The sequence below is a fragment of the Mobula birostris genome, chromosome 26, assembly GCF_030028105.1.
Source record: "Mobula birostris isolate sMobBir1 chromosome 26, sMobBir1.hap1, whole genome shotgun sequence".
Lineage (NCBI taxonomy): Eukaryota > Metazoa > Chordata > Chondrichthyes > Myliobatiformes > Myliobatidae > Mobula > Mobula birostris.
In genome coordinates, this window is record NC_092395.1 from 8,542,112 (window position 1) to 8,559,514 (window position 17,403).

Here is a 17,403-nt window from a genome sequence, read left to right on the forward strand (position 1 = left end):
GAACTTGCCAGAGTGTGGGAAAACATATTAGCTTTTCAATACAAAGAGAAACTTGCACATTCTTAATAAGGTGATCTTACAAGTGGCCAGCAGGCCATATGACAACAAGTGCAGTAACCAAGAGGGAATATTTCAGATACCAGCTAAAATTGCCATTGTGCTGCAAAATTAACAGTTCAACATAAATTGCATTCTATTTTCTGTCTTGCAGTACCTCAGCCATGTCCCTTTTGTATGAATGTGTGAACACCGTGATAGCAGGTAACATCCTTCTGGTAATCAGCAGTCTATTTGGTTTTTAATGCAAAACTGTTTTTTAAAAAAAAGGTTTAAGGTAATAATCTGTTAGAAAAGTAGTTGTTTACATTTCATCTGTTCCATAAAATTGGCAACCTTTAAGATATTTTTCTGTTTTTAAGTATAAAATTGTTCAGAACTGCCAAAATATTATCAGGCACGGAGGGATACAACTAAAAGAATGTTTCTTGAAAAACAATATCCTGTCATTAAGACAAAAACACAAGTGTGATGAATTGCTCTAAGCCAGGAAACTTGAAGATAAATAGATTAAAATCAAAATTATCACAGTTATGCTGCAAAAATTCCATAATGTATTGATAATTCAAAAATGAGCTAGTTGTTTCATTTCTGTGAAAATCCATTATCTTTATAGTTTTTGAATATGTTGATTAGTTTTGATAAATAGTTGTAGAATTCGTTAGCAGAGGTGGGAAGAAATTTTTGCCAATTTTAATATTTGTATACTGACCAAAGTTACTTGAAATTTTTTTCAAAAAAAGTAAGCATAATTGAAGTGCAATCCTGTTGGAGATTTTCTTTTGGATAGTGTGCCATCTTTTAATTCCTTAGGCTGTCTGAAGACAAACAGCAGAATTTTAGCCAGGAATGTTCAGTTTTTCCATCTAAATTCGGTCTGCACCAGTGTTTGACAACTATAGTTGGCAATATATATGATTATAGTTATAAGAATGTCAGGAGTCCACCTCTCACTTGTAATGGCTGTTCTGTTTGTGTTGCCGCGTGGTCAAGTGGTTAAGGCGTTCGTCTAGTGATCTGAAGGTCGCTGGTTCGAGCCTTGGCTAAGGCAGCGTGTTGTGTCCTTGAGCAAGGCACTTAACCACACATTGCTCTGCGATGACACTGGTGCCAAGCTGTATGGGTCCTAATGCCCTTCCCTTGGACAACATTGGTGGCGTGGAGAGGGGAGACTTGCAACATGGGCAACTGCCGGTCTTCCATACAACCTTGCCCAGGCCTGCGCCCTGGAAACCTTCCAAGGCGCAAATCCATGGTCTCACGAGATTAACGCATGCCTATTATTATTATTATTATTATTATTATTCCTGTGAACCCTCCACTCTTGTTTTTAGTATCTGTGGTGATCTCAAGCATTACTGGTTTTAAGACGATGCTTAAACAGTTAGCTATCAGCATTCATCACCATAATAACTGTGTTTAGGCCACTGCTATATGCTTCATATCTACACCAATAATTCCATATTTCAGGTGTTATAGGTAGTGTTAGACTACTTACAGCCCATTTCCCTATTTGACCTTAACATAGCTTCTAATCCTTCTGAATGCTGAATCATTGACTGTTTATGAAGATGCTGCTTCATTAGTTTTTTCCCCAGCATTTTCTGTTTTTGTTTCAGATTTCTAGCACCTGCAATTTTTTATTTTCATCTTCTAACCTTTTAATACCTACTAGATCCCCTATTAAGATACTAAAATCTTCAGGAATCAGAGTGGAGAAATTTTGACTATTCATTACAATGGGTGGTGATTAGAAAAATTAGAAAAGGCTGGTTAAGTGTTGCTATTTATCAATATGCCTGCAACTGGAGCACAAATGCTATGATTAAGAACTAAAAAGTAGTGAAATGAGAGTTATTCATTGAGATAGCCTGGGCCCAGCTAAACTTCTCTGTTGTAAAATCCCATTAATGTTCTTGGGATTGAAGATTTCATAACTTAAATTTACGCACTATTGAATTAAGATCATCCCAATTAGTCAAATGGTATATACTAAATAATTGTCATAGTTTGAAGCAGGTCAGATGGCCTGACAATCTTCTGATCTGAAGTATTAAGAGGCCCTATTAAATTTATTTTCTGTCAATAAAATGTTTATCAAAGTTGAGGCTAATATTTTCTTGCTTCTACAGTTCTTATCTCTCTCTCTTCTGGAATGCCGAACCACAGCGCCAGCATCCAGGTACCACGTTTTCTCTATGGTATCATCTATTATATTTTCCATTATTTTGTCTGGGTTCTGTTTGACGGGGTTCATTTTTGCCTTTGAGTTTTTTTTAGTTTTAATCAAGGAATATATTTTCATTGATTTTATATTGAAAATATAATTTAGTATTTAAATTACATTTTCAATATAAAATATTTTCAGTGTAAATATAACTTAAACATATTTAAATACTGAAGTGTTACATTCCATCAGTTTATGATATTTTCATTGGAGTGGTGATCATAATAATTTATTCTTATTTTATTTAGCAATACAGTACGGAGTGGCCCCTTCTGACCTTTTGTGCCACACTGCCCCAGCAATCCCCGACAAACCCAAATAACTGTAACCTAATCACGGAACAATTTACAATGAACAATTGGACTGTGGGAGGAAACCCAGAGAAAGCCCACACATTCCACAGGAAGAACATACAAATTTCTTATAGAACAGCACTGCAATTGAATTCCAAACACTGGGACCTCCACGATGTAACGCTAACCACTGCGCTACCATGGCACCATGTGTAATAATACTGTGTAAAAAGTTATTTTTGATAGTGTTATTGTTATTGCTACGCCTTTCTCCGTTATTGTTATGAACACTTGAGGTTTTCTTCGTTATCCCTACAAATTAGGTTTTTTTTCTCCTCAGCTTTGCGTGCAGAAGTTGCGAATTCTCATTGAAGATTCTGACCAAAACTGTAAGTAGGTAGTTATATATTTATTCCTAGTTTGAAGTTCTAAGTTTTCAACCAATTCCATTAAAAATGTGCCTAAACTGTACAGGTACCTCAGACAGTCTCTTCCAAGGCTCTACATGATTGCAGTTATTTATGCACTCATATCCTCTCCTAGTAACAATACACAAAAATTGTTCTGATATATATATCTCCATCTCCGATAGTGGGAGAGTCAAGGACCTGAGGGCATAATCCCATAATAAAGGGACATCCCTTCAGAACAGAAATGAGGAGGAATTTCTTTACCCTGAGGCTGGTGAATCTGTGAAATTCATTGCCACAAACAGCTGTGAAGGCCAAGTCATTGGATATATTTAAAATGGAGTTTGATAGGTTCTTGATTAGTACTTAATTGGTAAGGGCATTTAAGGTTATGGGAAGAGGGTAGGTGATTGGGGTTGAGAGAGAATGGTGGAACAGACTCATTGGGCTGAATGGCTTAATTGCATTTCTATGTCTTATAGTCTCGTAAGTAGACTAGGCCTGTATTCATTGAAATTTAGTGGAATTAAATCTCATGTAAACAGTTTCTGTCTCAAGGGCATGAAGTCTGGATGCAGGGAATATGTTACCCCCTAGCTGAGGAGTCTATAAACAGGGATCATAGAGTCAGAATAAGAGGTAGACTTAAGTATTGAGAAGAGAGGAAATCTTTTAACTAAGGGATGAGTAGGCTTAGTCGTTGGGCTCAATTGAAATAGATTGATTATTTTTTGAATATTAAGGATTTGGATAATTTGAGACTAATACAGGAAAGTGGCTCTGTGGTACAACGACAGCTTTGATCTTAATGAATGGTGAAGGTGGCTCAACACACCTATTTGTGATTAATTTCTTACATTCTTTGAAATTTTGTAAGTTGTCTTCAGCTGACTTGAAGTCTACTGTAGCTGTGCATTTCTAGGGCTATGTGCTTCATTTTCAATAGGGCCCATAGTCGGGTAACATTAGTGTTATTCTGGTGTAGTCACGTGCTGACCCTCAACCTGGAGAGGAGATGTTTACTTTCCCTACTCTTAACTACTGATCCAGCCATTGGTTTTCAAATGTAATCTAGTGCAAATGATTTTTAAGTTTAAAAGCAGTGCTTTGAACATTGATTCCTTATCCAGTCAATTCTGTTTAAGTAGAATTTCAAGAATCCTGAGCATTTGTAACTATTGGTGTAGATGAGCATTGATTTTTGCATATGGTGTTTATATATATTTTTTTTTAAGTATTGTGACAAATTGCCAAAGATTCTGAACTATTCTGCAGTGAAGTATCTGGGTTTGCTGGCTATGTCGAAAATTTTGAAGACTCATCCAAAGTCTGTACAGTCCCACAAGGATCTAATCTTGCAGTGTTTAGATGACAAGGATGAATCTATACGACTCCGAGCTCTAGATCTTCTGTATGGAATGGTAATCTACCATCTTTTTGGTCACTTTCTCAATGAAGCATATGAAAATTTCACCAAACTGTTACATGTTTCTTAATCTCTACAACCTTCTGAGTAGTCACTCAGTTGATCCAAAACATTTTATAGTGATTAAAGTTGTTCCATAATGGCTATGCTATCTTATGGTTGAAAAATGACTTGTAGCACAGTACCTAACAGAAAGAGATACTTTTCAAGACAAGGGCATAATTGAAAAACTGGAACTTAAAATAATTCTTGTGGCAAGGTCTAATAGGAATGTGTTGCGCTGAGCTAATCTTGGTTCCTTAAATGATATATCGTGAAAGATCTTGAGCTTGCCAGTGCATTTCAACTTAAGTGCATGTTTCGTGCTTCAACACAGCTGTTTATACAGAGCCTAGAACAAGTAGTTCTTGTAAATATTGGTTGTTCCATACAGCCTGATAAGATAATATTAGGCTATTATAGATGGCGTACATTTCTGTTTATGGTAAGGTTTGAGTTCTTTGAAGGGATGTTGTGCAGTTATACGCTTGCAGCCTACATTGCTATTAACCCTCCCAAGCATTAATAAGCTTACTGGAAGTCATCAACATTTTGAGCTAAATTATCATTTCTCACTATCCCATTATTGAATGTATTCTAACTCTAAACAGTTCAGTTAGCGTGCAACTGAAAACATAAGTCTTCTTTCTATTGTGTAGATACAGCTTTTAAAAACAAATTTTAATACTTAATTATATGTTGCACAAAGTACAGCACAATTTAAATTTTTGCTTGACGTTCTCATTAATCCAGTGGTGACTATTTGTATACCTAACTTGTCCTTAATTAACCTTACAAGTAAAACTATTGTTTATATTTTCAAGAATTACACCTATGTATTTTAATCCACTAAAAAGCTAAATGGCCTAATTTTGCTCCTATGTCAATTGGTCTTATATAATGGGGTTAAGAGGGATAAGAAATCAACCATGATGGAATGGCAGAGTAGACTTTATGGACTGCATGGCCTATTTCTGTTCCTATGTCTTGTGGAAAAGTAGTATATCTGAATTGTGAATAATTGCAGAAAACCCTACTTTTATTAATGTTTTATATAATTGTGGGTTGACTTGGACCCCAATCCAATTTTCTGGGGTTTTTTTTGTTGTTTCTAAATCTGAATTGTGTATTGCTGCTTGATCCACTAGTTTGGAGTGGGTGGCTATTTTGCTAACCAGTGTAAGGAAAAACCAGAGCACATAGACTTAAAGAAGTGCAAATAAAAGCAATGTATTTCTCTTTTATAAAGATTGTACTTTAGCTTAACGTTGGATATTAACCAGTGAGTGCATTGTGATTTGGAAAACTTACAAGTAAGCTCATTTGCATTTAAATTTTGTTTTATTAACTCCAATGTTGTAGGTTTCTAAGAAGAATTTGATGGAAATTGTTAAAAAATTAATGATTCATGTAGATAAAGCAGAGGGTACAACGTATAGAGATGAACTCCTGACAAAAATCATTGACATATGTAGTCAATCCAACTATCAATACATCACTAATTTTGAATGGTAAGTTCTTAGCCACCTTAAAATGCAATTTGATTGATTTTGTTTAACAAACACATATTTCAGTCTTATACTGATACAGTATGTGCCAATGTTTTTTTTAATTCAATCATATTTTTACTCCAAAATTTTTGTTATCTACTGAAGCTTTTTTATATCACAGGTACATCAGCATTTTGGTTGAACTGACTCGACTGGAAGGAACACGACATGGCCATCTAATTGCGGCGCAAATGCTTGATGTAGCTATTCGGGTAAAGGCCATCCGAGCATTTGCAGTGTCCCAGATGGCTATGTTGTTAGATAATGCCCATCTACTTGCTGGCAATATGCAAAGGAATGGAATTTGTGAAGTTCTATATGCTTCTGCGTGGATTTGTGGTGAATTTTCAGAGTAAGTACTGCCTAATGTACTTAAGGAAACTTAAGATAGCATTACTAGATAACATAGAAGATGTATTTCTATGATGGAAGATACAAAATTTTAAGTAGCATTTTAAGCCTCCAGTACATTGTGATCCTGGGATCATGAATTGCTTAGTGCTCTCCCCTAGCAGTAATATCCAATCCTTAGAATTCCCTCCTCTGCATAAATTTAGTATTTCAACATTACAGAATCAGGTTTAATATCGCTAGCATATTTCATGGAATTTGATTTTTGTGGCAGCAGTACAATGCAATATGTAATAATCGAGGGGAAAAATGAATTACAGTAAAAAGAAATATATATATTTTTGTGTGTATTTATAAATATATATATATATATACACACACACACGGTACTAATTTAACTATTTAATATATATGTGTGTATGTAAATATTAGATAAGTAGTGCAAAATTTAAAAAAATAAATAGAAGTAGTGAGATAGTGTTCATAGGCTCAGTGTCAATTCAGAAATCAGATGGCCGAGGGAAAGATGATGTTCTTGAATCATTGAGTACGTACCTTCAAATGTACCTCTTTCCTGTTGGTAGAAATGAGAACAGGGCATTTCCTGGGTGATGGAGGTCCTTGAGGATGGATGCTGAGTTTTTGAGGCATTGTCCCTTGAAGGTGTCCTGGACACTACCATGATAGAGCTGACTAAGTTTACATCTCTCTGCAGCTTTATTTCGATCCTGTGCAGTAGCCCCCCCCCCCCCCCACCCCACCAATACCACTTGATGAAGCAGCCAGAATGTACATCTGTAGAAATGTGCAAGTGTCTTCTCAAACTCCTAATGAAGTGTAGCCACTGCCTTCTTTGTAGCTGCATCGATATATGTTGGCCCCAGGTTAGATCCTCGGAGATATTGACACCCAGGAATTTGAAATGCTCACTCTCTCCACTTCTGATCCCTATATGAGGGCTGGTGTGTGTTCCCATGTCTTACTCTTTCAGAATTCCACAATCAGTTCTTTTGTCTTACTGACGTAGAGTTTAAGGTTGTTGCTGCAACACCACTCAAAAAGCTGATACATCTTTCTCCTGTATGCCCTCTCGTCACCATCTGAAATTCTGCCAACAATAGTTGCGTTGTCGGCAAATCTATAGATGGCATTTGAGCTGTGCCTAGCTGCGCAGTCAAGAGTGTAGGGAGAGTAGAGCAGTGGGCTGAGCACACAACCTTGACATGCACCAGTGTGGATTATCAACGATGTGGAGATGTTATTTCCAATCCATAAAGATTGTGATCTTCCATTTAGGAAGTCAAGGATCCAGTTGCAGAGGGAGGTACAGAGGCCCAGGTTTGGAGCTTTTTCAATCAGAACTGTAGGAATAAATCTGTTAAATCCTCCCTCTTCAGCTGTCTGCAGACTTGATTAAATGTCATTGATGAATTTGGAGCAGTATTGTTTTGTAAACCAGTGCCCCTGAGAACTACACAGGTTCATTTTATAAAATACACTGCTGGGTTTTTAAGGCTGGAATCTTACAACTTTTATTTAACAAAACTTGTATGACAGGGCCATTGGACTTGGAATAGTCATTTGACCTCTAAGTTTGTTGTGCCATCCAATCGTATCATGGTTAACCTGTGCCTCAAGTATTTTTATCTCTGATTAACAACTATAAGGTTTCAATCAGTCAGACAGCATTCAATTTAACCTCCATTGTATCATTTTAGCTGCGAGAAACTACTTGTGAGATTTTAACTTGTGCGTGTGTTTACCAGACATCTTCAGGAGCCTAATCAAACCCTGGAAGCTATGCTGAAGTCCAAAGTCACAACACTGCCAGGACACATACAGGCCGTTTACGTGCAGAATGCCGCAAAGTTGTATGCATCAATATTACAGCAGCACGAGCAAGCAGGAGACAAGGAAGCTGCTGAGGAAATAACACAGATGCTGATTGACAAGCTACCCCAGTTTGTTCAGAATGCAGATCTTGAAGTGCAGGAGCGGGTACGTGAGCAGCATTTCTTTTTACAGTTTCACTGTAGACTTTGTAATCGTCCTGTGCCCATTCCTATAGTGTCTTTGTTACATTCTTGCCATTATAAATCTGATTCGAGTTATTTGGACTGACTTTGGGTCTTCTGCTTTTCACCCAGCACCAAATTAGTAACCACTGGAAGAGTGTAGTTATCACAACAGTATTACAGTGTCAGCGACCCAGGTCCAACTCTGCTGCTGTCTGTAAGGAGTTTGTACTTCCTTGCCGTGACAGTGTAGACTTCCTCCAGGTGCTCCGTTTTCCTTCCACGTTCCAAAGGTGTACAGATTAAAGGGTTTATTGGTCACATGGGTGTAAATGGGCAATGTGGACTCATTGGGCCAGAAGGGCCTGTTACCTTGCTGTATCATAATAATAATAATTTTCCCATCTCATGCAGGTAACAAAGCTTTTTTATCTTCTTTCTCATGTAAATTTCTGATCATTGTTCAAAGGCATTTTGGTCCCTAATAATATTTCATTCAGACTCTAACCATTCCTTCGCTGACATCTACATTGAATAACAGCAAAAATTGCTGGTTAAATGGAACTCTGACAGATGGAATAAAATTTAGCCCATTATTTAGTAATTCTAAGGCAATATGCAGTACTATTGATGTTTTAGACCATAAGATATAGGAACAGAAACAGGCCATTTGCTCCATCGAGTCTGCTCTGCCATTTCATCGTGGCTAATCTATTTTCCCTCTCAGCCCCTCTCTCCTGCCTTCTCCCCGTATCCCTTCATGCCCTGACCAATCAAGAATGTATCAACCTGTACCTTAAATATACTTAAAGACTTTGTCTCCACAACCGCCTGTGGCAACAAATTCCATATATTCATCACTCTGTGACTAAAGAAACTCTTCTTCATCTCTGTTTTAAAAGGACGCCCCTGTATTCTGAGTCTATGTCCTCTGGTCTTAAGACTCTCCCACCATAGGCAATATCCTTTCCACATTCACTCTATCAAGGCCTTTAACCATTCAATAGGTTTCAATGAGGTCACCCCTCATTCTTCTGAATTCCAGTGAGTACAGACCTAGAGTCATCAAACGCTTTTCATATGACAAGCCTTTCAGTCCTGAAATCTGGACATTAAACCTCCAAACTTTTACTTCATTAAGTTTTAACAATCCTAAGTTGAAATAAATTTAACTGTTTGTAAAATAAATGAAGTCTTATTGTCATGTTGACATAAAATCTTCAGCTCCAGATGATTTCCGAACATTGCCGATATATTAACATCTTATGGTAAATATTAGAATCGTTTTGTTAATGAGAAGTGTTCAGCAAGTACCTGGCATGTATTATTTTACCATCATATTGCTCATTGAAGTTGATAGAAATTGATAAATTCACCTGTGCTGAGATGAAAAACTTGTCTTGCATACTATCGATAGAGATATTTTCATTACGATAGTGCATTGAGGTAGTATAAGGGAAAACAATAAATGAATGCAGAATGAAGTGTTAGTTACAGAGAAAGTGCCGTGCAGGTAGACAAAAAGGTGTAGGGCCATAACATAAATTGTGAGGGCAAGAGTCCAATTTATCATACTAGAGGACCATTCAATTGTCTTATAACAGCAGGATAGAAGCTTTCTTTGAGTCTAGTGGCTTTTGGACTTTTGTATCTTCTGCCCGATGGGAGTGGAAAGAGAGGAAGTCTGATGAGGTGAGGTTTTTGATTATGTTAGCTGCTTTACTGAGGTAGCAAGAACTGTAAAGTCCATGGAAGGATGCTGGTTTCCGTGATGTGCTGGGCTGTATCCGCAACTCTGCAGTTTCTTGTGGTTACGTGCAGAGCGTTGCCATACCGAGCTGTGATGCATCCTGATAGGATACATTCTGTGATCGGTTTAATGCATTTATTCAGTTATTTTAAACACAGTCATGGCAAAATAGAAAATTAACCAATTAGTCACTTGTCTAATTTCTCCCTTGGTCTCAGTCACCACCTTCAACCTCAAGAAATCTGTGAAAACTGTATAATAGCTTTTGGCAACATGAATTATCATAGTTCCAGGCAAAACTATTCACACACTAAGTACACCCTTAATTCTATGGAGTTTAATATGCAGTTCTGCTGAAATGCATGAATTTGTTCTTATAGGTGTTCATGTGCTGGGAAGAGCTGGTGTCATCAACATGTCAACATAATCTACTTCCAAAGATGTACAATTAATTTTAAATAAGCATTTTGATCAATAGACTTGCTGTGATACCTTGTTGTAAATTTCTAGGCAATTCTAAAATCATATGTACAAATCTTCTGTCTTTCGCTAAGTAGGTCTATAAGATAGTGTAAATATGAATTGGGTGGCAGGACGGAGATGTGTCTCTGCCAAAGGAGGTGTAAGGCGCTCCTTCTCTCCACTAGCCTGTGGGTCACCCGTTTTGTAAAGAAGGCAATGGCAAACCAATTCTGAGGGGGGAAAAAATTTGCCAAGAACAATCACGGTCAAAGACCATGATTGCCCAAATCATACAACCTGGCATATAATAAATGATGATGAATACCATACTCTATTAACACCTTACATGTTACAGCATAAGACATAGGAGCAGAATTAGTCTATTTAGCCCATTGACTCTGCTCCACTATTCAACCATGGCGGATTTATTTACTCCAGTACATTGGTCTTATGGACCTGCCTTCTTATCACTTCTATTAGTCTCTAATGCATAGTACTGAGAGTGGTATGCGCATTTATGATTCTTTCTCCATCCATGGCTTCCAGCCCTTTCAGATGGCCACCCACTTCTTCCCGTAAGCTCTCTTTAACTGTGGCAAGGCCATCTCATGCTACATATATTTTCCAGGAAACATTCAGCCTCCCTAAAGCTCGAAATTGATTTCAGTTCTCGCTCAAGCTGAGAAATCCTGAGAGCTTGAGCTAAGTCTGTAAAAAGCACTTTCTACAAATATAGTTCAAAAGAATAGAGGTCTGAGGTTGCCTTATGACGCAGGAATTGCAGGTAGAAATCTCAGCTCCTGTTTGTGATCAAGAGACTGTTTTTCATCTTTAGTTTCAATTGACAGCAGATTCAAAGCTTTGCTGTCCTTACTGATTACTGACATCTCTGCTGATTATTGACTTTTTTCTTCAGGCTTCATGTATTCTCCAGCTGATAAAATACATACAGAAGCTTCAAGCTAAAGATATCCCTGTAGCAGAAGAAGTCATGGCCTTATTTGCTGGAGAACTTAACCCTGTGGCTCCTAAGGCACAGAAGAAAGTCCCACTGCCGGATGGGTAAGTAAACCTTTTTTATTTTCACTATTTGAAAAGCACTTGTATTCTCTGCATCAGTTTAAGGAATAAGCTTTCTATAGTTGTGACGTTTTCTGTTTTATAAATGAATGATTGTTTATTGATGGAAACTGAATTACAATTGGGACATCAAATGAAGCTATTATTTTCATTTTCTAAATATATGAATTAATGTTTCACTTAATAGACTCTGCAACAGAAGCACGAACTACTGGAGTAGAGAATTATTGATTAACATCTTTCCCTGTTTAAAAGCTGCCATTCCTTTGTAGCTCAACAAATGTAGTGTCAACCGAACATTTGTCATATTTCGTGGTCAAGTTTAAAATCACTTCTGACTTAACTGACAAGGCTGGGTATAAGTCCATCCTTGCGTTGGAAGGAGTTCAGCCAAGATGTGTGCAGTGATCCCTTTCAGAGGGAGTGCACCATGGGCATCCACTGATGACACACTGAAATAGACCTGCGTGTCCTCGTTACCTAATCTTGCATGAAATACAGCCACTTTGCTCAGAGAGGTGACCAGGACAGAGGTACCATGGCATTTTCAGGAGTGAAGAACATTTAGATGTGGCTTGGGTGATTTCCCCTGCAAAACCTCCACCCAACAAATGATACCTGATGTGCTGCATATTTTCCAGCTTTTTCTGTTCTTATGAACTCTGTGTTCCATTGTTTATTAATGTAAGTGATACTGTGAAATTGGCCAAATGGGGCTGTCAGTCAAATTACCTTTATTTTACTTTTTCTGAGCAGCAAATTTTATTAATTTTCTACTTCTTAAGCTGATCATCCCTACTGGGGCATAGGCCGCCAACAACAGCTCAACAAAGTCATCTGTCCTGGGCCAGTCTTTCAAGTTTTCCCAGGTGCAGACCATCTTGGTGTGTCCTCCTTCTCCCAAGGGTGAGGTCTTTGGAGCTTCTGTTGTTGTTTCTGTAGCTCTGGGTTTCTTGTGCAAATGGGGTTGCTGGCACTACATCCAACCCTTCTCCTTTCACAGCCCGGCTTGTTACTGTCCATGGCTGAATTCTGTATGTTAGTCTAGCTTATTCATATATGGGTGTCTATCTTGTTGTCAAAATATAAAGGTTCATCCACTTTCAAACAACTAATACTAACAGTTTTCATGATGGTGACAAATAAGAATCTAAGTTAATGTTTTTTTTTGCCTATTGGTAAGCATTGCTAAATGTTATCAACTCTAATGACAAAACAGCCTTATCTCCAATTGTGGTAAATAAACACCTGAAATAATTTATGTAATATTTTTCCTTTTCTTATTGTCTGTCTATTTTTATCAACATAAATAATAGACACTGGAGTTGATCAGGGTTGTACCAGTTGATTCAAGAATGGAATAGTTGGAAGGAAGGGTCTGTTCTAGAACGTGGTGGCATGAGACTTCAGATTTCTGTACCTCCTGCCCAATGCTGATTGCAAAATGATGGCATGGCCCGGGTAGTGGGCATCTTTCATAATGTTGCCTTGTTGAGGCAGTTCCTCCTGTTGATTCGATCAATGGTGGAGAAGGATATTCCCATGACATATTGGGTAGAGTCCACTATTCTCTGTAGTTTCTTGCATTCCTGTGCATTTGAATTGCCATACCAGACATGATGCAACCAGTCAGGATACTTTTAATAGTCCATCTGTTGACATTTGTGTTGAATTTGCAACAAGACCAGGTTCCCTGCTTGTTAGAGAAAAATGATTAAGCAGCCAGAAATTCTAGAGGAACTACAGAATGCCCTTGGAAAAAATTGGATGCTCATTCTTCCACAGACTTGTGTTATTGTGGTAATAGACATTCAGTGGCCTTTTTATTAGGTATACCTGTGCACATGCTCATTAATGCTAATATCTACGAAGCCAATTATGTGACAGCAACTCAGTGCATAAAGACATGCAGACATGGTCAAGAGGTTCAGTTGTTCAGACCAAATATCAGAATGGGAAAGAAATGTGATCAAAGTGAGTTTGACTGTGGGATGATTGTTGGTACCAGGTGGGGTGGTTTGAGTAGCTCAGAAACTGCTGGTCTAGGATTTTAATGCAGAACAGTCTCTAGAGTTTACAGTTCTATGGGTGAAAATGTCTTGTTTATGAGAGAGGTCAGAGGAGAATAGCCAGAATGGTTCAAGCTGACAGGAACGCAACAGTAACTCAAGTAATCCTGCTTTAAAACAGTGGTGTGCAGAAGAGCATCTCTGAATGCACAATACAACGAACCTTGAAGTAGATGGGCTACAGCAATTCAAAGTTCGAAGTATGTATACTATATACAATCTTGAGTTTTGTCTCTTTACAGGCAGCCACAAAACAAAGAAACCCAATAGAACCAATTTAAAAACAAGACTCCTGTGCCTTTTTTAAAAAAAAACAGCCATTGAGTGTATGTGTAGGTGCAGCTACCTTCCAGATATAAGGAAGCCATTGAGAAACTTAAGAGTTTGTACTTATGCCGTGGATGACAAGACAAATATGTAGGCTCCTAATGGAAGTGACTTTGTCATCTTCTTCTCTTCAGGTTGGATCTTGATGCTTGGATTAATGAAGCACCTTCAGAAAGCTCTTCAGATGATGAAAACACTAAGAAAACTATCTTCCATGATGAGGAACAAAGAAGCATCAGGCAACGACAACCAGAATTAGATGAAGACGAGCTTGCTAGGGTAATTTTTAGCTTCAACGTATGAAAAGAAACCATTGACCCTGGATTCCGCTGAACTGTCCAACATCATATTTCCAAAGATTAATGATCCAAAATTACACCAGTGTTGGTCAAATTCATGTGGTTTAGTTATCTACACACAGTCAGCCATATTATTCACTTCAGTGCTCAGATAGAAAGAACACCAAAAAAAGTTTATCAGAATTCGAAGCGTGTGATTCTGTAGATACAAGATATCTAGAACAGCACACAGAAAATACTGGAGGAATTCAGCAAGTCAGGCAAGATCTATGGAGGGGAATGGACAGTTGATGTTTCAAGCTGAGACCCTTCATCAGGATTGGAAAGAAAGGAGGCAGAAGCCAGAATAACAAGGGGGGGAGGGAGGAAGTACAAACTGGCAGGTGACAAGTGAGACCGGGTAAGAGGGTAGGTGGAGGAAGGGGAGATAATAATGCGCAGCACATCACACAAACCAATCTTCCGTCCTTGGACTCACTTTACACCGCATGCTGTCGGAGCAGTGCTGCCAAGTTAATCAAGGACACGACCCACCCAGCCAACACATTTTTTGTCCCTCTTCCCTCTGGGAGAGGGCTCAGGAGCTTGAAGACTTGGACAGCCAGATTTGGGAACAGCTTCTTTCCAACTGTGATAAGACTGCTAAACAGATCCTGACCCGGATCTGGGCCGTACCCTCCAAATATCCGGACCTGCCCCTCGGTTTTTTTTGCACTACCTTATTTCCCATTTTTCTATTTTCTATTTATGATTTATAATTTAAATTTTTAATATTTACTAATTTTAACTATTTTTAATATTTAATATTTGTAATCCAGGGAGTGTGAAGCGCAGAATCAAATATCGCTGTGATGATTGTACGTTCTAGTACCAATTGTTTGGAGACAATAAAGTATGAAGTATAATAGGTGAAAGTCATACAGGGCTGAAGAGGAAGAAATCTGAGAGAACTGTGGAACATAGGAGAAAGGGAATGAGGAGGAGTACTGGGGGAGGTAATGGGTAGGTGAGAAAGGGTAAGAGAGGAGCGAGAATGGAAAAAGGAAGAGGAGGAGGGAAAATTACTGGAAGTTAGAGAAATCAATGTTAATGCCACCAGATTGGAAGCTACAAAGGAACTGATTCCTCTGTATATGTCCTCGTCAAGCACAGCCTTGTGAACCCAAAGAGAGGTTAGTTTCTAACACATGTTGGTCCCTTTCTGATCTAAAATTGAGGACAGGCCTTCTCTTGAAAACCATAAATTATTTCTTTACTCCCTACTGCATAGAAGCAATGCTTTTGTCCTAATTTATTCCAAAATTTTGTTCAAAAGTAAGCTGTGGTTGGTATGGTAAACTGAAGGAGTTAAAATCATCTAGCATTTTACCCCTTGTCTTCAGATTAAAGCTGATAACCACATCAACAAGGTCATTTTCATTGGTTCTGTAGACTTGTATTTTAACAGGATGCTGCAGAAATGTTTCCTTATCATAGAATTGTTCTGGTTAGTTTTTCTCTAGGCCACATCAAATGAGTCAGCAGTTAACTAAGGATTACCAGAAAATGCATTGCTGATAAACTGAGATTTTACTTCACAATTTAGCACTCTGTAATCCCTCCTCTGCATGGTTACCATCCCACCAGCTCTCCTTCACTCAATTAATTTGGACCCAAACTTGCATACAGTACAGGACTGGCGTGCTTTTGGATATCAGTGCCTTATTTTTAAACCAACCACTGTCAGGTAACTTGAAGCTTGACATAAATCAAGCCTCAAATTACATTAATCCTCTCCTCCATAAAGATGATGTTAAGCTTCCAGTTGCCTGTCATTTTAATTCTCTTACCTATTCCCACCCTTTGGCATTTTTTATAAAGAAGCATTCAGAGCTTGAAGTAGCATCTCATTCATCTGACTTGGCATATTACAACCCTTGGAGCTTCACATTGGGTTCAAAAATTTCAAATATCCAGTTTGTGCAAGACTTGGTCAGTTCTGATGAAAGGCCAGAACTTCTCTGTCTACAGATGCTCCCTGACTTACTGAACATTTCTGGCAAGTTCTGCTTTATGATCTACGTCTATAGCACTTCACTCCTTTCTTCCTTTCATGTGCCAGTTGATAGCACTGCTTTATTTCTCTGCCACTTGGCAACAATATGTGTGCAAAAGCCTGACAATTATCATCCAAGAATCTCTTTTAGCTCTTAACTGTTCAACTAAAGTGTGTCTCATTAAGCTTTTATTTGAATTTCATTACTAAGCCATCTGATTTGTCTGGTAATTCCTTCAGGCAATTCCAATTTGACCTCTCACTGAGTTTCAATCCCTAATTTTATCTACATAATCAGTAAAATAGAAAATAGCAGTTTCTATTTTTAGATGTGATAATAGTGCACTTGAAAAATCACACAATCACCAGGCATAGGTCAGCACAGATGAAAACCAAAATAGTATTTGACAAGCATATTAATGAGAGCTTGTTGACTCCTATTTGTAAATTGCTAAATTTTAAGTCTATAGTTTCTTAGTCTTCCTCTTCCCAAAAGTTTTATCCTACAGTTTTAGTTTATTTTACCTATTGAGATACAAGGCAGAATAGGCCCTTCTGACCCTACAAGCTGCATCACCCAGCAATCCCCTGATGTAACCCTAGCCTAATCACTGGACAACTTACAATGACCAATTAACCTACCAACCAGTACGTCTTTGGACTGTAGGAGGAAATCGGAGCACCCGGAGGAACCCTGAACAGTCATGGGAAGAACGTACAAGCTCCTTACAGACAAGGATGTGCTGGATGGGTAAACAAAGAACAGATAAAAGTAACACTTAAAATGCTGGAGGAGGTCAGCAGGTCAGGCAGCATCTATAGAAATGAATAAACAGTCAACATTTTGGGCCGAGACCCTTCATCAGGACTCTCAAGGAAGTCTAATGAAGGATCTCAGCCCAAAACGTCAACCGTTCATTCAATTCCATTGATGCTGCTTGACCTGTTGAGTTCCTCCAGCATTTTTTTTGTGTGTGTGGTTCTGGATTTCCAGCTTCTATAAAATCTCTTGT

At 38.1% G+C, this 17,403-nt stretch overlaps 1 protein-coding gene across 2 annotated transcripts in view; it reads left to right on the forward strand.

Moving 5' to 3' along the window:
* The window catches only part of ap3d1 (adaptor related protein complex 3 subunit delta 1), an 86,944-nt gene that overhangs the window by 38,003 nt on the left and 31,538 nt on the right, over positions 1-17,403 (forward strand). For both annotated transcript variants that reach the window (XM_072244615.1, XM_072244614.1), the window contains exons 9-17: positions 212-261; positions 2,190-2,239; positions 2,918-2,966; positions 4,263-4,408; positions 5,815-5,963; positions 6,124-6,354; positions 8,120-8,351; positions 11,497-11,642; positions 14,191-14,335. In XM_072244615.1, the coding sequence (XP_072100716.1) occupies positions 212-261; positions 2,190-2,239; positions 2,918-2,966; positions 4,263-4,408; positions 5,815-5,963; positions 6,124-6,354; positions 8,120-8,351; positions 11,497-11,642; positions 14,191-14,335 (1,198 nt within the window). The remainder of the gene's footprint in view (positions 1-211; positions 262-2,189; positions 2,240-2,917; positions 2,967-4,262; positions 4,409-5,814; positions 5,964-6,123; positions 6,355-8,119; positions 8,352-11,496; positions 11,643-14,190; positions 14,336-17,403) is intronic.